Genomic DNA, 24,606 nt, shown 5'->3' with positions numbered 1-24,606 from the left:
TGAAGTTCATCAGAAGTCTACATCTCTTCTTCCATCAGTATCACATTTCAGCTCCCCAGCTCCCCGAGGAAGGCTGGTTTATCTGCATATATTCCTTACTTGTTTGCTGCAGTTGTGGTGGTTCGAAGTTCAAGTGGAGTATGTGTATGGGAGAGTCATGCCTAAACCTCCTGAGGATGGATCTCTGTAACGTTTATGACAGTGAAACTGAGTTTGTCCATCTAAAGGAAAGGTGCAGCTAAATCTGCTAATTTCTTAGAAAATGGCAGGCTTTAATATTTCCCATTCCCCATTCAGGGTTTGTATGTCAAGATCCTGCCCAGCGGGCCTCAACCCGGCCAATTTATCCCACCTTTGAGTCTTCCAGGCGAAACCCTTTCCAGAAACCTCAGGTAAGCAAATTCAGCAACAGGAAGCCCCAAGGAAGCTTATTGCAAAGTGGCAGCTGTTGTCAAGGAGTGAGCAGAAGTGCTATGATTATAAGGTCACTTACAGCCGGAGAATTGGGGGACCGTTCTAGACAGGAGGCAGTTATATTCAGCCACAGCTAATAGCTTATGCTTTTAATGCTTTCAAACCAACTTACTCTCTGCTTTTTTCTTTCTTTTCTTTTGGCTTCTTTTTTCATTGTCTTTTCCTTTTTTCTTTTTCTCTCTTTTTAAAAATCACTTTCTGTTTTCTCAAATTGATATGCTCATAAACGAGGCACAGAGAGGGAATCTACAAATTCCTCATCATTACTCTGTTGTATTCTTTTTTTTTTTTTAAATTAATTTATTTATTTTTCGCTGCTTGGGTCTTTGTTGCTGTGTGTGGGCTTTCTCTAGTTGCAGTGAGTGGGGGCTACTCTTCGTGGTGGTGTGCAGGCTTCTCATTGTGGTGGCTTCTCTTGTTGCATAGTACGGGCTCTAGGCACGTAGGCTTCAGTAGTTGTGGCTCGCAGACTTCAGTAGTTACGGCTCGTGGGCTCTAGAGTGCAGGCTCAGTAGCTGTGGCTCACGGGCTTAGTTGCTCTGAGGCATGTGGGATCTTCCCGGGCCAGGGCTCGAACCCGTGTCCCCTGCCTTGGCAGGCGGATTCTTAACCACTGAGCCACCAGGGAAGCCCTGCTGCATTATTTTTGCTCTTCAGACTAGCTTCGCAGAGAAGATGCTCAGTTGAAATAGTATCTTCTCTACATGTGAGTCTCTTCACAGGGACCCTCAATGATCATGAGGTGTAGATTGAAGTTAAATGAGATAAATGCCTGCAGAAAACTGTGCATGGGTGTCTGAAACATCATCTGACCCAGTGTGGCGCCAGTCTGTGTACTCTGCATTTTTGTTCCAGTTAAACCAATCAGCTCATCATTCTGCCTACCTATTCCATCATCTGATCAGTCCCCGCCCATCTAGACCTGGCTAGTTTCCACTTGTGTTTCTTTGCCTCTAGCGTTTCTTCCTATCCAAAAGGTCCACTTTCCTCCTGTCTTCCCATCTGGATTGATTACCTCACCTGCTCAGAAGTTTGGAGATCGTTTCTTATTAAATCCATTCCACTCTGTCATGACCTTTTCTTTTCATTGCATCATTATTTACTGGTTCTTTATTGCATTGTTTTGCATTCATTGACTTGTTGCCTTTAAATTGTCCAGTACTCCTCTGCTAGATTGTAAGCTCTTTGAGGGCAGAAACAGCTGCTGCTTCTCCCTGTCCCTCCCCTTTCCTTTACTTCGCCCCTCCTATGTTCCCCCTACCGCCACTTTAGCCCTCCACCTCTCCCTTTTTTCCTCCCACTTCTCTTCCTTTTGCTCGCTGGTCCCGTGTAGATTACTGCTACTTCTGTTTGCTAAGCTTATGTACCATTATTTATTCACATAACTTTTCATTAGAACAGGGTTTACAAACTCAGATGCCTCTAGGGGCTTCAGAGAGACAATGTGAAAGGGTAACTAGGGCCAGGTATGAGACATCTGAGAGTGCTGTGACTGCAGTAAACTGGGCAGTGCATGCTTCCTAGCAAAAGGGCAGCTCTTTTACTTACGTGCTCTGGCTGATCATTGCCATGCGTGAGTGTGGGCCAAGTGTTGTTAGATCTTCCTACTGTCAAGAGAAATCAGAAATCTTATTTTAAAATACTGGCAACAAGAGTTCAGTTTAAAAACTAATACTTTGCAGATGAAACATAGCATGTCCTTGAGCTGGATTCAGTTTATTGGTTGCCTGTGACCTCTTGCCTTAGAATTATTCCCTATTAGCATTAGTGCTGTGGTGTGGAACAGGGTGAACTATATTTTAAGGGATATTATCTTAGATTAGAAGTGAAACCAGGCAACAGGGTTGTACTTGATCAGTACATCACAGATCAAAGGGTTTTCTTTAATTTTTTTTTTAAATTGCTTTACAAAGGTGTCTTAGTTTCTGCTTTATAACAGTGAATCAGCTATACATATACATGTATCCCCATATCTCCTCCCTCTTGCGTCTCTCTCCCACCCTCCCTATCCCACCCCTCTAAGTGGTCACAAAGCACCAAGCTGGTAGAGGGTTAACCTAGGCGTACTAGGAAAACTGAATTTAGGCAATCGCGTTCCTTTGCAAATTGTTTTCTGCAGTATCTGTGGCAAGAGCCACAGGACTGTGTATAAAGGATTACGAATGTTTCCGTGCATCATTGACAGTTTCTGCAAGTTCCACTCTAGGAGTAGCTGTATGTCAATCTTGGATGAATTGATCCCTTTTCTTAGCTTGCCTGTCAGCTTTTACTGGTGACTCTTTGCACGTAGTGGAGACTCTATTCACTGTTTGTTCTGCATACTGGTGGGTAATGGCATGACTTCATCCATGAGCAGTCCACAGGACACTTACTTAAAGGCTAAAGAAGCTATAGATTACATGTACTGTGTGAGACCATTTTATCAGGTAGAATAGTTAACTTCAGGATCTTCAGTACGTGACAGTAGGATTGAGTTCTCAGTGGTGAGAAGGTGAAACTGGAATGGTTATACCGCAGGAGAATGCAGTGTGAACGATAATAAATGCTCTAATCTTTTAAGAGCAAAATATAGGGCTTTGGCTTTTGCTGTCTGCTTGAAGATTATTTTTGTCACCATAGATGTAGGAGTTGGAAAATACAGGCATGTTAGGAAAAGATAAGGCTTTATTCCATTTTTCTGTCTTTTATAGCGTCCAGTATCTGCACAGTTTCAGTCCTCAAGCACCAAACAGGTAAGTTCTGGATCGTTTGGAGATTTCATTCAAAGTTTTATCTCCATTCCCCAAATGAAAAGCCATTTAGCTTCACTGTTTCACAGTACATATTTCATGCACCTGCTTTTTGAACAGTTTAATAATGTAAAATAGAATAAGTGAAAGTGAATGCACAGAGATCTTTTTGGATGTAGTATATAAGAGTAGAGGTTGCAGGAATTTATGAATCCTCTTTTTCTGATGGTGATTATGCTGTGATAGAGGCAGTTGAATTTAAATGATGAACAGAGTTTAGAGGCATATCTATTGTTCTGACCAAAATATTCCAGGAAAGAAATATCATAGTGCACAAGTAACCTTTCATTTGTGCAGACATCTTATGAAACATACCCTTGTCGGTAGCTTAATATTGGAAATGTTTTCACATTGGGTATTGGGCTGTGTTTGAGTTTTTTAACAGATGACTTTTCTTATATGTAGTAATTTGCAGTTTTATGAATCTTAGAAACTCTGCCATATTTGGTGTCTCAGATGCTACGTTTAAAATAAAGACAAAATATGTTATCTCAGTCTCTTAATGATCAGCATTTGTCCTCTTTCTATTCTTGTTAGCAGTATGTGAAATAAACTGTCGCTTTCTTCTGTGCAGATTTTTTTTAACATCTTTTGAAGTGATAGGATTTGATGCTTTGATATGAGTGATGTAGATGTTCTCATTTATAAGTGTGTCACTTGCAATTATTAGTTCTTTAGTAAAAAGCCCCAGTATATTTATTTTGGCATTTGTAGATAGTGTTTCTGGTAAGCTGGAAGCTGGAATTATAACTTTCTTAGCTACTGTTTTTGATAAAGTGATTTACATGGTTTATATGAATCAAAGAAATGAAAAAAAGACTCACTGGCTGTGTTGTCTAGTATTTGGTAACTGATTAGTATGGTTTTGTAACACAAGTTTTGTTGTTTAGTTGGTAGAATTCAAAACTCTGTAATAGTGTTTTGTATTCAGCAGGTACCTAAGTGTGCAAGCTGCTCTCTGTGGCAAACAAAAACCAAGGCTGTTGACTTCAAAGAGCTTGCACTCTAAATATCTCTTGACCTAACCTATTTAAGGAGAACATTAAAGTACTGTTTCATAGCCTTCTGAATTTGACTCCAAAGAAGTGTCTTTGACGTGGAAATCTAATCTTAATGTCCCATTACTCATTTTAATTCTATTCCACCTAGCTCCATTGCTTGAATTGCCATAAGTTGCGAATAACCTGTGGACGAGCAAGGCCTCTTTTTAGTGGTTATTTATTTCAACACTGCTCACATGACACAAAGGCTTTCTGGCTTTATTCAGCCAACCTTAAACATATTGAATTCTTCGACTCTTACTGTCCTTTGCAATGTTCTACCTTGTCCCTATCTTTCTATTAATGAAGCACTCTCAAATCCACAGTAGTTTCATCAGAGCTAAGTGAGAAAAGAGAAGAAACTTTCTGCTCAGGCCATTTAGACCGTGTAAGCTTTTCTTTTTCTGGTGGTGTCAGATTGTGAAGTCACAGTTTTTTGCTTGTTGTCTGATGATTCTCTTTCTACATTTCTCCCTTCCCTTGAATACCTATGGTTCAACATTTTTCACGCCCCAGAAATTACATTTCAGTGTTCAAGCAGGTGATATGGTTTTGTGGGAAGAATGAGGACTTTGAAGTCAGATAGACCTGGGTTCAAATTTGAACTCTGTCAGTAACTGTTAGACCTTGGGCATGTTCCCTTACGTCTCAGGCTCACTTCCCACATCTGTCAAATGAGGATAGTAATAACGTACATGGAGTTATGCTGAGAAAGGAATGATCAAAAGTAGGTAAAATATTGGGGATACTTTTGGACACATAGTTTACCCTCAGAAGATTTAGTCTCCTTCATACTTTTGAGTACTGTTTTTTGTTTTTTGTTTTGTTTTGTTTTGTTTTGTTTGCGGTACGCGGGCCCCTCACTGTTGTGGCCTCTCCCGTTGCGGAGCACAGGCTCTGGATGCGCAGGCTTAGCGGCCATGGCTCATGGGCCCAGCAGCTCCGCGGCATGTGGGATCCTCCCTGACCGGGGCACGAACCCGTGTCCCCTGCAGCGGCAGGCGGACTCTCAACCACTGTGCCACCAGAGAAGCCCTTGAGTACTGTTTTGATTTCCCTTTTTGCATTGTCAGTATCTGGTGTTATTTTGATATTCATTTATCTATAGTCATGTCTTTTCACATTTACTGTCATCAACAAATGCAAATCAACCCAATTAAATAAATAAATAATTAATTATTCATCCTCCCAGACATCAATACAGATTCTAAATAATGCTTAATCACTACCTGATCACTACCCAACTTGATTCACTGCTTCTTATCTTATCCTACAGTTGCATCTTTTAACTGTGTTCAGCTTTTGTTGGTATATTTTATTTATTATATCATGATGCTAAGTCCTGATTGGAAATATAATTTAAAATAAAAACTATATGAAGTTTTCACAAATGCTTCTCTAAAATCCAAAGACATTAAATATATTTGCTCTATTCCCCCTTTTTGTTATTTTGTCCTAAATATCAAAATTATAAAGCATATTTTAAAATAAATAAGCAGTCTCTGTACTACTATTCTTTATGAGCCCATTAAACTCTAAATGTTTATGGATTTTTTTCTTTTAATATTTGTTCCATTATTTTACTAGGGATTCAAGTTAGACTCACCAGGCGGTAATCGCCAGAAGCATACTTCTTAAATTTTTGAAGATTGGTGTCTCATTTTTTTTTTTTTTCCTAATCCTCTGGTACCTCCTTAGTTCTTCATGATTTTTCAAACATAATTGTAAGTGGTTTTGGTAAATTTTTTTGTTTTTAAAGCCAGTTCTGTTAATAGCAAGATGCATGTCTCTCAGACCTGCTGACTTACATTTAGTACAGATTTTCAGATGCTGCATATCTTTTTTTACTGTAACACAAACCTACTTACTTGCTTTTTTTTTTTCCCCTAATTTCAAAGTAGTATACTTCCGGTTATCATTATATGTAAGCCTTCTCTATTAGCCATTTTTGGTCTGTTTCCACCCAGATTTATTCATATGTGGTTTTTTTGTTCATTTTCTTTTGTTTGATAGAACTGATTCATTTTGCTTTTTAAACTTGACTTTTTATTTTCTGAGTGGCAAGATGCATCACATATAAACTGAGCTATTTCTAGTCCATGTATTTTTAACACAGAATTCTAAACTTTGTAAAGTTGCATTGGGAGGCTTTTTATTCTTTGTATGTGTTCTCTGTCAAGCAGATTTTTTTTTGCCCCTCAATTTTGATATCTTTGAGGATACCTCACCGTTTTTTTTCATATTCTACCTCTTGTCCAGTTCTCCTTACTGGTACTTGCCAGCTTTCTTTAGGGTGAGAACCATTTTTCTGATTCAACACCTGTTTCTTACCGCTGTGAGTGGGGGCAGGTGATTCCCTGTCTCAATAATTTCACATTCTCAGCCAGTTCTTCCCTAGCAATGAAGGTTAGATGCATATTGGTTTCTTCTCTGGGTATATTTCTGAGTCCTACGTTGTCCTAATTATAACTTAACAACTTTGATGCATGTTGCATGGTAGAATTTTTACTGAGACAGTTTAAAGTCTATCTGAGAACCCAGTAGTTTAAATCTTGTGTAACTAGCCAGGGGCAATGGTTCCCTTTAAGTTTAGAGGAGCTTTATTTCCTTAGTGTATTTAGTCAATCCATTGGAGTATGTGGATGTATTCTATCCACTACCCAGAGAACATAGCTGAGCTGATGTGCCCAAAGTCAAAACCACAGAATGGCTTGTATTTGAACTGCTTTGCTCTTGACAGTCCTGATGGCCTTTCAAATCATTCTGATTCCTTTTTTTCTTTTGCTTTGCTTTTAATTTCCAAGTATCTCCTTGGCACTCATAAGCATTTCTGGTTTTTTTCTTTTTTTTTTTAATTATTATGCCATCTTCTCCCCTTTTCCCTCTGCTTTTTCTCTCATCTGTGTCTATAATTCATTTGTTAAGAGTTCATTTCATTAATAAATATTGGTAGGTTTCAACCAGTGGTCTAGGATAGTAATGCTTTGTTGTTCCTGTATAAATACATTCCTGTATAAACCAGTACAGCAGATATTATGTAGATTTAAAAAATTCTCTCGTCTCAAATTTATTGAAAAGCTGAGATTGGCAAAATATTTTTGACTTTCTAGTCTGATTATTTTCCACTGGCTTCCCCAAAGACACAGGAAACCTGGGTGGATTTTAGAGAGGCATTTGAGATACCTAGACTTCGAGAGCTACAACTTTTCCTATTTTTCTCCCTCTCAGCCTTCTTAATAGTTGACATTGAAGTAAATAGGTGAAGAGATTAAAGGAGTTTCTAGCCACATTTTTTTTTCTCTTTTGGAGTAGCATTGACCTTTTCTTTGCGCTCTGGTGGTATTTGTGGCAATAAAAGAATAAAACAGTCGGTTTATGGGAGTTAACAGCTGAAGCATTCATCTAACAAGCACCATTACCCCTTCCTTTTCTAACCTCCCAAAAGCCCCAGCCAGCAGCACCTGCTTAAACTCCTACCCACCCCACCCAAATAGCCCTCATGTAGGCACACAGTGGCTAGAGTTAGGACTGTGGACTGTGAGTAACAAAAGAGTGGTTGTGAATGTATGTAGGAGACAACTCTTTAAAAATGACTGCGAGAGTTTTGGAGAGCTAATTCATTGTTTGGGGGAGCAGGTTTAGATGAATAGAGGAAGATTGCAACATCATTGTAATAGTCTCAATCTCTGGAAGCCAGGAATATCATGAAGCAGTTCCACAAAGATGAAAATTAGGTCCTAGAAAAGCAAAAAAAAAAAAAAAAAAAAAGTTAAAAAGATAAGAACGAAAAGTAAACAATAAATAAGCAAACAGAAAAAACCCCTAACAATGAAAAAACAGATAAGAGACTGAACCAACAAAAACAAAACAAAAGGACAAAAAAAAGGAAAATAATTTTTTAAAAATTGGATGTGCTCATTAGATGTTATTCAGTAGTGACTTGATCCATGTTCTTATAAATATGACCATTCCTTAAAACTATTCCTATAGGTAATAACTATTTCTTAAAATATTTTTTCTTATTAACCTGGTAATACAGTTAATCAGCATCTTAAAATAACATTCTTTCTATTCTAAGATGCTTAATCTTTATTTTTATTACATCATTAAAATGAATGCTTACTTCATATTGTCTTCTTTCACAATTTCAGAGGACTTCAAGATATTCTTAAATAGTGTGAAGTGATAAGGCAGCTTGACTTTGGAGGATTTACTGCCAGTGGCTTTCTGATCAAAGCCATGCTGTCACATGTGAGGTAGATAAGTCTTTTTAGCAAACAATAAGTAGTGTGTGAAGATGACAGAAGTCCTCAAAACATCCATTTAATATTTTGGCTTTTCCAAGTTATATGCTAAATAAGAAGTCACACTTTAAAAAATTTTTTAAATGATTCTATTACTTATATTGATTCCCTTCTTAAATCTTAAACATTCTTCTTGATTTCCAACATGTGCTGTATAATGTATTTCCAGAGATCAGAAGGGAGTTAAATTTTTTCCCAAAATCCTCTGCAAAGTTTAATTCTAACCATGGTTGATCTATGTGTCAGCACATTATTCATTTACTTATTTGTTCAAAAAACATTTATTGATCTCCTACTCCATCCCAAGTACTGTTCTAGATGCTGAAGATACCACAGGAAAAGTTAAAGAGATAAAAGTTCCTACCTTCACTTGGTGCTTGTATCTGCTCATTTCGTGGTTTTTCTTCCATGGAGTTTCCTATCAGAAAATCTGTGTTTTATAACTCCATGCTAACTTTGAAGATTAGTATATATTGGTCTCCCTTGTGTCCAAAGGTAAAGCCATTCATGGTTGTTTATGTACAGGTGTGCATTAGTCTGCGTGGGCAGCCATAACAAAATACCATAGACTGGGTGGCTTAAACCACAGAAACTTATTTCTCACAGCTCTGGAGGCTGGGAAATCCAAGATCAAGGTGCTGGCAAGGTAGGTTTTGTTCTGAGGCCTCTTCTTTTGGCTTGTAGGTGGTCACCATCTTGCTGTGTGCTCACATGACCTCCTTGTGCTTGCTCAGGCAGAGAGAAAGAGGGAGAGAACAAGCTCTCTGGTGGCTCTTCTTTTTTTTTTTTTTAAATTAATTTATTTATTTTTGGCTGCGTTTGGTCTTCGTTGCTGCACGCAGGCTTTCTCTAGTTGTGGCGAGCGGGGGCTACTCTGTTGCAGTGCACAGTCTTCTCAGTGCAGTGGCTTCTCTTGTTGTGGAGCATGGGCTCTAGGCCAGTGGGCTTCAGTAGTTGCAGCATGTGGGCTCAGTAGTTGTGGCTCGCGGGTTCTAGGGCACAGGCTCAGTAATTGTGGTGCATGGGCTTAGTTGCTCCACAGCATGTGGGATCTTCCCAGACCAGGGCTCGAACCTGCATCCCCTGCCTTGGCAGGCGGATTCTTAACCACTGCACCACCAGGGAAACCTGGTGGCTCTTCTTTAAAGGCTATTAATCCCATCAGACCAGGGCCTCACCCTCATGTCCTCATCTGACTCTTATTACTTCCCAAAAGCCCCATCTCCACATACTGTCACATTGTGGGGGTTAGGGCTTCAACGTAGGAATTTTGGGGCAACACAAACGTTTAGTCCATAACAATGAGTATTGCTGAAAATGTCAAAAGTTAGTTGTCAAAAAGCCTTTCCATAGACTGTGTATACAAAAAGAAAAATAAACAATGGTTCCTGATGGTAGGACTTCTTCTGTCTGGTCAGAGTTACTTCCAGGACTCTAGAGAGACAAATTATACCCCCATTTCTTGGATTATTCCTTATTCTTTGTAGTTGGCAGATTTATTTGCCTTATTTTATCAGTCATCTTTTTCAATAATAGTGTGTCTTCTGCTTCATACTATTTGATTTCCTTTGTTACCTTTGTATTTCTCTGCTCTCATAACATCAAAATCTCTTAAAAGTTTTGTTCTCCAACAGCCTTCCTGATCATCATTCAGAAGCTGAAGTAGCCAGATCATCTTTGGGGATCCATAAGGAACATGACCCACTTGGCTGCCTCCTTGGAGTACCCAAGGCAGTCATCCTAGATCCAGTTTCTTGTAGTCTAGCAACTACAGTGTTTCTCAAGTTGTAGCCTTTTGCTCACAGCTCTCTTCTGTGTCACTGATAACTTTCATCCTAATATTTCCCCCTCAAGTTCTAAAACATCCCACTGTCCAACTTTTTCATCTGTGACATAATAGATTGCTCCTGTTTCTCGGTCTTTTTTTTTTTAATTTTATTTATTTATTTATTTTTATTTTTTGGCTGCGTCGGGTCTTCATTGTGTGTTTTTCTGTTTTATGTCTTACTTTTCCTAACTTTACTTCCCCAGTGCTGAAAAGAATATAGTTACTTACTGAAATAAATACATATTTAATCTTATGTTGAGGTTATTTTCAGATTTTTTTCCCATATCTTTCAAACTATTAAATGTATTCTAAAACCAAGATTAGGAATAAGTTACTAGCTTACAAAGCCACGTGGACATCTTTCTTTCTTTTTTTAATTTGTATCTCTCTTAACCCATAGTGTTTTCCTACTATTCTATTTTCTCTTCTTTTCTTTGAGTTTACTGGCTTTCATCTATTTCCCAGGGTTTCAGGCTAAGAGATCAATTACAGAAAATGGGCTTTGGATTTGAGCTTATACATGTTATGAAACATAATGGTGTTGAGGGACTGACTAGAGGGAAATGAAGAAAGGTGATGAAAAGATATTTTTGTTTTTCTTTTTTCTTCTCCTTAGCGTTGCCGTCCACTCTCTGCCAGTGACGCGGAAATGAAAAACCTTGTGGGCTCAGCGCGGGAGAAGGTGCCGGCGAAGTTAGGTGGTTCTGTGCTTGGTCTGTCAATGGAGGAGGTAAAGATAACTCTATTTCAGGCCTTTACGGGTTAACATAGGCTTCAGTGAAAATTAGTGAGTGATTCGTAATATTCATGACCAACTCATATCTTATACTGAACATGGGAGAAATAGCTTCTCAAAAAAACAGCATCTTAAATGGAATTAATTTCTTCCTTCATGCTTCTTTTGTATTCTCGGTTCATAACTCTCTTCCTCTGTCCTATTACCACATGGATTACAGTTTTTAAAATAGGTACTCATTTTATTTTATTTTCTCTTCCTCCGTGTAGATCAAAGTTTTACGGAGGGTGAAGGAAGAGAATGATCGGAGAGGTGGATTTATTCGCATATTCCCTACATCAGAGACATGGGAAATATATGGGTGAGGTGACTACCTTTCTTTTAAATCTGTACTTCAGGTCAAGAGAATTGGATTAATTGTGACACAGTATCATCACTGCTCTCCACATGGTGCCTTTCTTACATTTTTTTGTTTATTTATTTATGACAGTATGAATATTACCCAACCCTGCATTATTCCTCCCTTTTTTCTAGTTCCCTTCCTTCTTCCTAACTGCCCCCTAACCCAGGGTTAGACACTGTCCTAAATTTTGTGATTATCATTACCTTGATTTGAAAAAAAAAAAATTGGTTTATCATCTATATGTGTGCTTAAACAATAAATTACTTATTTTTAATCATCTTTGAGATCAAGTTTACATGCAGCAGCATCCATTTTAAGTTTGATGATGAATTTTGACAAATACAGACATCAGTTTAATCACCACAATTAAGATATAGAACATTCCATTACCTCCAGATGTCCTCTCATGCCCCTTCACTGTGAGTCCCCCCATTACTGTGAGCCTCAAACATCTACTGACTTGCTTTATATCACTATAGTTTTTCTAGAATTTTATATAATAGAATCATACATTATATATTTTTTGATGTCTGGATTCTTTTGTTTGGCATAATGTTTTTGAGAATTATCCGTGTTGTTGTGTGAAACAGTAGTAGTTCATTCCTGACTATTGTTATGTACTATTTCATTGTATGAATATAGCACAGTTTGTTTATCCATTCACCTGTGTGGAATATTTGGATTGTGTCCAGTTTTGGGCTGTTCTGAAGAAAGCTGCTATTATGAACATTTATGTACAAGTCTCTGTGTGGATATATGATTTTATTTTTCTTGGATAAATACCTAGGGGTGGAATAGGTGGGTCGTATGAAAAGGGATAAGAGATAGAACCATTTTACATTTTGCCAATGATGAATGAGAGTTCCATTTGCCTTTCCATCCTTGCCAACACTTGGTGTTGTCAGGCTTTTTAATTTTAGGCATTCTAGTGTGTGTGTAGTGTTTCTCTGTAGTTTTAATTTACTGTTCTCTGATTAATAATGATATTGAGCATTCATGTGCTATGGGCCATTTATGTATCTTCTTTTTTCCATTTTAAATTTTAAGATTTTTATCTTTTTATTATTGTGTTATAAAAGGCTCTTGATACAAGTCCTTTCCCAGATATTTACATTATAAATATTTTCTCAAAGTCTGTGGCTAGCTTTTTCTTTTTTATAACAGTGGCTTTCAAAGAACAGAAGTTTTAAATTTCAATGAAGTCCAATTGGCCAATATTTTTTTAAGGTTTATGCATTTTGTGTTTTCTAAGAAAACTTAGAAAAGAAATCTTTACCAATGCCAACTTCACAAAGCTTTTTCTCTTTTGTTTTCTTCTAGAAGTTTTGTAATTTTGGCTTTTATATTTAGGTCTATGATATGTATTGATTTAATTTTCATGTATGGTGTGAGGTAAGGGTTGACTTCCATTTCCTTCCATATGGATGTCCCTTTGCTCCAGCACCACTTTTTGAAATTATGTTATTGAATTTAACTTGGCGTCTTTTTTGAAAGTTAACTGAAATATATATGTATGTATATTTCTAGACTTTATTCAGTTTCACTGATCTACATGTTTGTCTTAATATCTGTAGCTTTATACTAAGTCTTGAAATTAGGTAGTGTTGTAAGTCTTCCAACTTTGTTCTTTTTCAGAAGTATTTTGACTATTTTGTGTCCTTTGTATTTCCAAAGAAATTTTAAAATTTCTTTGTCAATTTCTACACAAAAGTCTGCTGACTTTGGATGGGCATTGCATTGAACATATAGATTAATTTTGGGTGAGTGGATATTTCAGTAACGTTGAATTTTCCAATCCATGAGCATGATATATCTCTCCATTTATTTAGGTCTTCTTTGATTTCTCTTAGCAATATTTTATAGTAGTTTCCAGTGTAAAGATCTTGAACACGTTAAACTTATCACTTAGTATTTCATGCTTTTGGATGATATTGTAAATGTTATTTTTAACAGCTTTATTGAGTGATAATTGACATACAATAAGTTGCATGCATTCAAATTGTACAATTTGATAAATTTTCACATATGTATATATCTATGAAACTACCACCACAATCAACACAATGAACATATGCATCACTACCAAAAGTTTCTTTGTTCTCCTCTGTAATTCCTCTCTCCTGCCCCTCCTTTTCCCTTCCCTGCCTATTCCTGTCCCCAGGCAGCTACTGATCTGCTTTCTGTCAATAAAGAGGAATTTGCATTTCCTAGAATTTCATAAATAGAATTCTGTTGGTTGTTCTCTTATTTGCTTTTCTTTTTTACCTGGCAAGATTATTTTTTGATTCGTACATGTTACAGTATGTATCAATGGTTTAATTTCTTTTTATTGTCAAGTAGTATTCTGTTATAGGCATATATCAGAATTTGTCTATCCTTTCATCTGTCGATCAATATTTAGGTTGTTCCCAGTTTTTTGTTATTGTAAACAAAGACTCTATGAACATCTATATAGAAATTTTTGTCAGAACATGTGCTTTCATTTCTCTTGGAATGACTGGATCATATCATTGTATATGTGTAACTTTTTAAGAAACTGCCATATGGTTTACCATTTTACATTCCTATCATAAATGTATGAGAGTTCCAGTTCCTCCATATCCTCACGAACAGTTGGTATGGTCAGTTTAATTTTAGCTCCTCTAGGAGATGTGTAGTGATATCTCATTATGGTTTAATTTGCATTTTCCTAATGATTAATGATGTTGAGCATGTCTTCATGTGCTTGTTTGCTGTTCGGTGAGCAAATATTTTGCCCATTTTTTAAATGAGATTATTTGTTTTCTTATAACTAGTTTGTGAGAGTTCTTTATATTTTCTGGATATAATTCTTTTATCAGATGTGGGCTTTGCAAAGATTTTGTCCCCCAGTATGTTACTTGTCTTTTCATCCTTTAAACAGTGTCTTTTGAAGAGGAGAAATTTTTAATTTTGATTAAGTCCAATTTGTCCTTTTTTTCTTTTAATTACTGTGCTTTAGTATCTAAGAAATCTTTGCCTATCCCAAGTTTTCTTCTATTTTTTTAATAGAAATGTTGTAGTTTTAAGTTTTACATTTAAGTCTGATCCATTTTGAATTAATTTTTGTATATGGTATAAGATATGGATCACAGTTCTTTTTTTTTCCAGATGGATATCCAGTAGTTTTAGCATCATTTTTTGAAAAGACTACCCTCTCTCCATTGAGTTGTCTTTCACTTTTGTGGAAAACTGTGTGGGTCTATTTCTTTATTTTTTATTCTTTCCCATTGATCTTTTTGTTTTTGTGCCAATACAGTGCCACACTGTCTTGATTACTGTAGCTTTGTAAAAAATCTTGTTCTAACTTTGTTCTTTTTCCAGGTTGTTTTGGCTATTCTAGGTCATTTGCCTTTCCATTTGGATTTTAGAATTAGTTTGTCAGTTTCTACAAAAAAGCCTGCTTGGGATTTTCATTGGGATTGTATTGACTCTCTAGATCAGTTTGAAGAGAATTGACATCTTAACAATATTGAGTCTTCCAACTCATGAACAAGGTATATCTGTCCATTTATTCAGGTCATCTTTAATTTCTCTCAGCAGTGTTTTGTAGTGTTCAATGTACAGGTCTTTTACATTTTTTTGTCAGATTTCTTCCTGAGTATTTAATATGTTTTGATGCTATTGTAAATGATTTTTTAAAATATTTATTTATTTATTTGGTTGCACCAGGTCTTAGTTGTGGCACGCATGTGGGATCTAGTTCCCCAGCTAGGGATCGAACCCAGGCCCCCTGCATTGGGAGCATGGAGTCTTAACCACTGTGCCACCAGGGAAGTCCCTGTAAATGATTTTGTTTTGTTAATTTCAGTTTCTGATTGTTTGCTGCTAGTACATAGAAGTACAAATGATTTTTCCATATTGATCATGTTCCTATAATCTTGCTAAACTCACTTATCAGTTATTGAAAGTTTTTGGAGATTCCATTGGATCTTCTACCTAGTTGAAAATGTCTGTGAATAAAGACAGTTTTCCTTCTTCATCTCCAATCTGGATGTGTTTTATTTCTTTACTCTTGTGTGATTACACTGGCAAGAACCTCCAGCACAGTGTTGAATAGGACCAGTGAGAGCAGACATCCCAGTCTGGCTCCTGCCTAGGGTAAGCAATTAGTCTTTTGTCATTAAGTATGATGTTAGTTTTAGGTTTTTCATAGATGCCCTTTATCAGATTGAGGGAGTTCCCTTTTATTTCTCTTTTGCTAAGAGTTTTGATCAGAAATTGTTGTTGGATTTTGTCAGTTGCTTTTCTGCATCACTCGACATAATCATATAGTTTTTCTTTTTTGGTTTGTTAATATAGTGAATTACATTGATTTTTGAACGTTAAACCCAACATTTCATTCCTGAAATAAACTCTACTTGGTCATGATACGGTATCTTTTTTATATATTGTTGAATTTGATTTACTGAAATTGTATTTGGATTTTTACATCTATGTTCATAAGAGATACTGATCTGTAGTTTTCTTATAACGTCTGTGGTTTTAGTATGAGGATAAGATATATAAGATATTTCAGTCTTTGGTTTCTGGCCTCACAGAATGAGTTGGAAAGTGTTCTCACATCTTCAATTTTCTGGAAGAATTTATGGAGAATTGGTATTATTTATTTCTTGAATGTTTGATAAAATTCACTAGTGGAGCTGTCTGGACCAGGAGTTCAGTTTCAGTTTTTTTAACAGACATAGGACTGTTCAGGTTATCTATTTCTACTTGAATGAGCTTTGGTAGTTGGTGTCTTTTAAGGCATCTGTCCATTTCATATATGTTGTATTTATAAGCATAAAATTGTTCATAATATTCACTTATCCTTTTAATATCTATAGAATCTGCAGTGATGTTACTTTTCTCATTTCTGATATTGGTAATTTGATTCTTCTTTTTATCCTATTCAGTCTGGCTAGAGGTTTATCAATTTTATTGATCTTCTAAGACACCCAGTTTTTAGTTTCATTGTTTTCTTTTCTATTTCTGGTACATTGACTTCCCCTCTAATATTTATTATTTCCTTTTTTTAACTTACTGTGGGCTTCATTTGCTCTATATTTTTCCCCTAGTTTCTTTAGGTAGAAGCTGATGTCATTGATTTGAGACCTTTCTTCTTTTCTATATGTGTTTTAAGAGCTATAAATTTCCTACTAAGTACTGTTTTTGCAGCTTCCCATACATTTTGATTGTTGTATTTTCATTTTTATTCTGTCTTTGGCCTGTGGGTTATTTATAAGTGTGTCATTTAGTTTTAAAATATTTGGGAGTTTTTCTAGAGGTTTTTCTTTCAGTGATTTCCAATTTACTTCTGTTGTACTGAGAACATACTTCGTGTAAGTTGAATATTTTAAAATTTACTGAGACTTGTTTTATGGTTCAGAATTTGATTTATCCTGGTACAATGTAACATGTACATTGAAATATATATATCCTGCTATTGTTGGCTGATGTGTTCGATAAATGTCCATTAGGTCAAGGGATTCGACAGTTTTGTTCAGATATTCTCTATTTTTAGTAATTTTATAATTATCAAGAGTCTGGTGTTGAAATCGCCCATTGTAGTTGTGACCTTGTCAGTTTCTCCTTTTGGTTCTGTCAGTTTTGCTTTTTATGGATTTTGGAACTCTGTTATTAGGTACATCTGCATTAGATTTGTTATGTCTTCTTCATAAATTGACTTCTTTATTGCTATGAAATGTCCCTGTTTATCCTGGATAATGTTCTTTGTCCAGAAGTCTATTTATCTGCTATAATATACCCACTCTAGCTTCCTTTGGTTTTTTTTTTTTTAAGTTTAAGGTGTATAGTATAATGATTTGACTTACATCATGAAATGATTATCACAGTAAGTTTAGTGAACATCCATCAGTTCATAGAGATACAAAGTTAAATAAATAGAAAAAAGCTAAAAGAAAAACTATAGAACTCTTAACTTTCATATATAACATATAGAAATGTTGCTTCTGTTTATCATGTTGTACATTACATCCCTGGTACTTATTTATAACTGGAAGCTTGTATCTTTTGACTGACTTCATCCAGTTCCTTCTCCCCTCACCCCTATCCACTCCAGCTTTCTTATGGCTAGTGTTTGCATGCTGTATCTTTTTTCATTGTTTTACTTTTAATCTATCTTGTGTCTTTATAGTTAAAGTAGATTTCTGTCAAAGAAGGAGGTCCTGCCATCTGTGGCAACATGGATGAACCTGCAGGGATAATGCTAAGTGCAATAAACCAGACAGAGAAAAACAAATATTGTATGATTTCACTCATATGTGGAATCTTTTTTTAAAAAAGAAAGTAGGGCTTCCCTGGTGGCGCAGTGGTTGAGAGTCCGCCTGCCGGTGCAGGGGACGCAGGGTTCGTGCCCCGGTCCGGGAAGATCCCACATGCCATGGAGCGGCTGGGCCCGTGAGCCATGGCTGCTGAGCCTGCGTGTCCGGAGCCTGTGCTCCGCAACGGGAGAAGCCACAAGAGTGGGAGGCCCGCATACCGCAAAAAAAATAAAGAAAGAAAGAAAGTAGAACTCATAGAAACAAAGAGTAGAATGGTGGTTGCCATGGGCTGGGGCAGGGGAAATGGGAGCTATGGGTCACAGGGTACAAACTTTCAGTTTTAAGATGAATAAATTATGGGGATTTAATGTACAGCATGGTGATATGGTTGAGTTTAGATATGCCAAATTACTATTTGTTTTCCATTTGTCTAATGTGTCCTTTGCTCCCTTTTTATTTTCCCCTGCCGGCTTTGGATTAACTCATTTCTCTTGCCTCTTTGGTTTGCTTTTTTTAAAGTGTGGTTGCTCTAGGGTGACAATATGCATCTTTTACTTACCACAGTGCACCTTAAAATAATGTTATACTATTTCAGGTATAATTTAGAAATTTTACAACCAGTATAATTCGATTTCCCCCTCCTGTCCTTTGGGCTATTATTGTCCTGCATTTTATTTCTATATGTTATAAATCCCATAGTACATTGGTTATTTTTGTGTTGAACAGCTTAGGGAAATTTAAGTATGAGGAAAAGTCTCATAATTACACATTTACTACAATTTCCTCTGTTCTTCCTTCTTTTATGTTGATCAGTTTTTTATCTGGCCTCATTTTCTTCCATCTGGAAAACTTCTTTTAGGATTTATTGTAGTACAATCAATTCTCTCAACTGTTGCTTGTCTGAAAAAGTCTTTCTTATATCAATACTTTCAATTTTTGAAAGATTTTTTTCAGTGGTTGTAGAGTTCTGGGTTGGCACTTTTCTCCCGACACTTTAAAAGTGTTTTGTTATATTTTGACTTGCATTTTTCTCATGAGAAGTGTGCAGTAATTCTGTGTTCTTCTGTGCATAATGTGTCTCTTTTTCTCTGCCTGCTTTTTAAAATTTTTTTAACATCTTTATTAGAGTACAGTTGCTTTACATTGTTATGTTAGTTTCTGCTGTATAACAAAGTGAATCAGCTATACATATATCCCCACATCTCCTCCCTCTTGTGTCTCCCTCCCACCCTCCCTATCCCACCCCTCTAGGTGGTCACAAAGCACCGATCTGATCTCCCTGTGCTATGCAGCTGCTTCCCACTAGCTATCTGTTTTACATTTGGTAGTATATATATGTCAGTGCCACTCTCTCAGTTCTTTCCAGCTTATCCTTCCTTCTCCCTGTGTCCTCAAGTGAATTCTCTACATCTGCATCTTTATTCCTGTCCTGCCCCTAGGTTCTTCAGAACGACTTTTTTTTTTTTTTTAGATTCCATATATACAGTATTATACAGTATATACAGTTAGTATACAGTATTTGTTTTTCTCTTTCTGACTTACTTCACTCTGTATGACAGACTCTAGGTCCATCCACCTCACTACAAATAACTCAATTTTGTTTCTTTTTATGTATCAGCCTGCTTTTAAGATTATTTCTTTATGACTGATTTTCAATAGTGTGATTATGAGGTATGCCTTGGTATCACTTTCTTCTTGTTTCTTCTACTTGGGATTTGTTGAGCTTCTTGGTCTGTGGGCTTATAGTTTTCATCAAATTTGGAAAACTTTTGGCCATTATTTCTTCAAATTTTTTTTCCATTTCCCTCCTCTCCTTTTGGTACTCCGGTTACATGTTAAATTGGTTGATGTTGTACTATAAGTCTGGCTCTGTTCATTTTTTTATACTTTTTCTTTCTTCGTTTTGGATGGGTTTCTGTTTCTCTGTGTTTGTCAGTTTAGTCATCTTTTTGTCTGCAGTGTTAAATCTATTAATTCTATCCAATTAAATGTTCATGTCAGATATTTTACTTTTCATCTTTACAACTCCCATCCATTTCTCTTTATATCCTCTTTTTCTCTTTTTTTACAATTATTTTCAGGATTTCCTTTAGATTCTTGTGCATATATTGTGTTTATAGTAGCTGTTTTAAAATCTGGTTCTATTATCTCTATTGTTTCTAAGTCTGTTTCTATTGACTGATTTTCCTCTTGTTAATGAGTTATATTTTTCCTGTTTCTTCACATGTACAGTGATTTTTTTTAATTAGATGTTTTAATTGGACATTGTAAATGTTGTATTGTTGTGTTCGGATTTTATTGCTTCTGTAAAGCCCATCGAAAGTTTTTTTTGTGGCCATACACTTAAGTTACTTGTAGATCAGCTCAATCTTTTTCAGCCTCATTTAAAAGCATTTGTATGGTTTGTTTAGAATAGCTTTTTGTTTAGGTGTAGGATAGTTCCACTACTGAAGACTCTTTTGGGGTGTCTATTAAATGACCCCCATATTCAATGAGATCTCTCCATTCTGGCTGGTGGGAACTCAGTCAATTGGCAGCCCTGTGTGAACTCTGGAAAGTATTCAGCTTACACTTTCTCCTTAATGTTCTTTATCCTGACAGTTGCTCCTTGCACAGCCTTGTGGACTTTCACCCTATGCCTGAGTAGATCTGTATTCACCCAAAGACTCAAAGGGTCCCTTGTGATGACTTTTTTGATTTCCTCTTATGCGTAGTTTCTTCCTCTCCAGGACATAGCTTTGAAAATTTTAGCACTTCCTAGAACTTTGATCTCTGTCTTCTCAACACAGAGACTCTTGGGTTCTACTTGAATTCCTTCTTTTTCTGCACTGTCTGGAATTGCATCTAGGTGGGAAGGTGGAGCAATCAGAGGGCTCCCTTTATTTATTTCCCCCTTTCAGTTATCACAGTCCTGCACTGCCAGTTGTTTCATGTCTGGAAACAGTTTCATGTATTTTGTGCACTTTTCTAGCTGTTTATGGTGAAAGGGCAGGTCCTATAGCAGTTATCATATCATATGTAGAAACAGAATTCTGTTGATAAGTTTGTATTGCTTTTGAACTTCTTCTAAAAAACAGTATGTATTCTTCCTTTTTCATTCAGTATTATATTACTAAGGTTCATTTTGTTACATGTAGCTAGAATTCATTCTTTTTCAGTTTATTTTATTCTTCTGTGTGTTTATACTGCTGTTAAATTTCCCATTCTCTTGTTGATGGTATTCGACTTCTTTCTGGTCTTCTGCTGTTAAAGACTGCTGTGCTCTGAATATGCTTATATGTGTCTCCTAGGTATATATCTAGGGCTGGAATATATCTAGGGCCCTAAGATATGTGAATGTTCAACTTTAAAATATAATGCTAAAAAAAAAAGTAATGCTAAATTGTTTTCCAAAGTGACTATATAAATTTATACTCCTGTTAGCAGTGCCTAGGATATCCCGTTGATCAATATCTTCTCTAACACGTGGTACTGTCAACTTCTTAATTTTTGTCAAAATACTGAGTGTAATATGATATCTTATTTTGGTCTTGATTTGCATTTCTCTGATTACTAGTAAGATTGTACTTCATTATGGGGAACACATTTTTCTTCCTCTGGTGACTGGCTTCTGGTTGGGACATTAGTGGTTCTAAGTAGAGCCAAAACTTAGAGGAATAAAAGAAAGAACTAGTTCTTGTCTGTTTTGTTTTGAAAACCCAGCTGTTCATAGAGAAATCTTTTTATCTTGCAAAATATTCTATCCATGTAGTTTAGTTACACCTTATAAAGACCCAGGAATTCAACAAAAAGATATTGCTTGGCTTTTCAAAATTAGACTTTTATCTTTTGATACGTTTTTGAAGAGGTTGAATATTTGCAATTACTAGACAACATATCTTTTAATTAATGAAAGTGGAATCCTCTTAAGTTTTCAAGAGGCAGGACCCTAATTTGAGTACCTTTTTCTAAGGAACCAATCACAGATAATGTTGGGGTTTCTTAGGGAGTCCAGTAATGATGCCTTCCTTTCCTGGTTTGGTTTTGAACCAGTTGAGATGACAAAGACTAAGATAGATGCAGGCCAAAATATCACTTTCCATACTCCACATTGATAAAGTCTAGGTTGGGAGACTTGATTATATCTATCTGCAAGTTAATGCACTTTCTGTTGACCCTCAGAATTGGACAGATTTACATACCCATTTTTAGGCAAGGTTGGTCTGAGCTGTGCATCAGGAATACCTGACCCTGTAGGAGCACCAGAGGATATGTGCTTCCTAAGGAGAGATTATCTCCCCAGAGAAAGAAGGGAGAAGCTTGTTGAATTTTTCCTAAATTACCAACCTGGTAAATCACTCCACCTCTCCCGGGACCTTTGAGAAAAGTGGAAGAGAACACCAAGACTTTTAAACTAACTGAGTTATTTTCATGTAGTGTGGGAAAGATGTATTTATCTGCTAACAAATATGTCTTTTTAATTAATATATATTTATTGAGTATCAACAAGTAACTAGCACTATGCTTGGTGCTTTGGAGTAACAAATATTAGATGGGGTCCCGGTCCTTTGAGAGTTAACAGTACTGATGATGGAGAAATTACTTATACATGTAATAAAAATAGCTCATATTTGTATAGCTCTTTGTAATTGTGATGTACTTTATACACATCATTGTTATTCCTATTGTAATGATAAGGAAAATAAGCCTCAGTAAAGTAATGTGACTTATCCATGATCACACAGTGGGACTTGATTCAGGTATTTTAACTCCAGATCCTGCTTTTCCCCGCTGCATCATGCTGCTTTCCGAGAAGAGAAATTTTACTCTATGAGGCAGCGTTTGACAAGTCCCTTAGGCATACAGTGAAGGCAGAGGTAGGAGGCCGGGACAAGGGCACCTCTGTAGACTTGGAGCAGTCATATCAGGGAAGGCTTCATGCAGCACAGTGGACTTGAGCTGCTTCTTGAAGGGTAGATTATGGATAAGTAGAGAGGGTGTGAGGAGAAGGTGTCCAGACAGAGGCAAAAGGACCAGTGGGAGGTGTGGTGTGAGAGGGTTATAAGGAGACTTGTCTGACTGTACTTTAGGACCCACGTTGGGTCTCTGTGTGGAGAAAGGGTGAATGAATTGATGGTATAGATGACCCAACTTTTGAAACCTTGTAAGAGGAAGTATATGCCTCCTGCAGTTGGCATCAAGGAGCCATTGAAAGCTTTTGAGAAATAAGATGATTGAAACAATCTGTCAACATTTTCATGCCCTTTATGCACCTCCCATTCCCAGCTTCATTTGACCTCTTTTCTAGCTATACGTGATTTTTGGTGGTGGTTTTATTTTTGTCTTTCAGTTGTATTCTCTGAGTTTAGTATATCAGCTTTTATTAGTCCAAGAATTCCTGACTTTTCTTTCTTTTTATTTTCTAATTTAAGTCCTCTTTATTCTTTTCATTTTATTGTATTTTCTGCTATTCTAGTATTTTATAATATGATTTGAGCAACTATCTCCTCCTTTGTCACTTTAGAGACTATATATTTTTAGAAACAGTATATAAATAACCTGTCACTCTTGTGCTTGATTCATGTTTTTATTTCTGTATTTTCCCCTTCAGCTAAGCTTTAAGAAATAACCAGTTCCTCTCTTTGTCTTTCAGGTCCTACCTTGAACACAAGACCTCCATGAACTATATGCTGGCGACACGTCTCTTCCAGGACAGGTGGAGATTTGCTAATCTTATAAATTTAGTAGGACTAGGTCACAAAATTAAGAGAAAGTACATGCAAAAGAAGAAAAGAGGCCTTATAAAAGTCTTCAGTAATATCTGATAGAAAGAGCCTTACGGAAAACACAATATAAAACCTCATTTTTTCAGAATTTGTTAACTCTCAGCACTTTGTAATATTTCCAGATGCTACAAAATTAAACCGTAAAGATCTTTAAGCAATCTTAACACATACCCTAAAACTTGTCCTTCTTAAAGGAAGGACTTTACTCAGTGCCTTTTTACTTTCAGACGCAATTTTAACAGACATGATTATCTGTTTTTCTAGACTAGACGAGATTAGAAGGATCAGATTAGAAAAGGTGGAGGGGTGGCAATTCACAAAATAAATACAGTGAGAATTGTAAGAAATGACAACTGATAACCTCAATACAAGGGAAAATAGGGGAGAAATGATGGAAAGCAGACATTGGAATTCAACTAGCACAGCAGTCAGGGACTGCTTAGTCCCACATACTTTTGTTGCCCCTGAGACATAGCTGCATTACAGTACAGTTCAGTAATTGACTAACAAGGAACCTTAGTTATTTAAAGAAATCTGCATTATTTTCAAGGTATGTGTGCTTTTTTTGTGGGATTCTTAAAAATAGATACCCAGATTCCAGCCATTTCTTGTAATTTCATTATCCACTATCAGGATCTATATGGGATTTCCAGTTTCTCTCTGTAAATTTATGGTTATTACCATTGAGTAATTACACTGTGTAGCTTCTAACGAAAGAGATCTTGAGATTTACTTGGAAGACACAGAAGCTCAATTCTTTATATATAACCTGGTCCCAGTGCCCCACCCCCTACCTCCTCCCTGGAACATTTTACAAGGCTTCTTTATCTTTACTTTTCAGACATTATACCGAGGTGTGTTCTGGCGTGTTGCTTTTCATTATTTTGCTTTTGCGGTGGATGAATCCTTTCAGTCTGGAGATTTAAGTCTATTAACTGTGGGAAATATTCCCCTTATCCTGTCTTTCCTCTCCTTGTGGAACTTCT

General features: G+C 36.5%; 1 protein-coding gene across 6 annotated transcripts in view; it reads left to right on the top strand.

The window, feature by feature from the left end:
• Window positions 1-24,606, top strand: part of TTLL5 (tubulin tyrosine ligase like 5) — a 308,457-nt gene that overhangs the window by 74,266 nt on the left and 209,585 nt on the right. For all 6 annotated transcript variants that reach the window (XM_060133277.1, XM_060133541.1, XM_060133455.1 and 3 more), the window contains exons 15-19: window positions 298-392; window positions 3,165-3,206; window positions 11,052-11,165; window positions 11,441-11,532; window positions 23,488-23,550. In XM_060133277.1, coding sequence (XP_059989260.1) covers window positions 298-392; window positions 3,165-3,206; window positions 11,052-11,165; window positions 11,441-11,532; window positions 23,488-23,550 — 406 coding nt within the window. The remainder of the gene's footprint in view (window positions 1-297; window positions 393-3,164; window positions 3,207-11,051; window positions 11,166-11,440; window positions 11,533-23,487; window positions 23,551-24,606) is intronic.

The sequence above is a fragment of the Lagenorhynchus albirostris genome, chromosome 1, assembly GCF_949774975.1.
Source record: "Lagenorhynchus albirostris chromosome 1, mLagAlb1.1, whole genome shotgun sequence".
Taxonomy (NCBI): Eukaryota; Metazoa; Chordata; class Mammalia; order Artiodactyla; family Delphinidae; genus Lagenorhynchus; species Lagenorhynchus albirostris.
The sequence above is the reverse complement of the archived record's forward strand: the minus strand, read 5'-3'. Positions and strand labels throughout refer to the sequence as shown.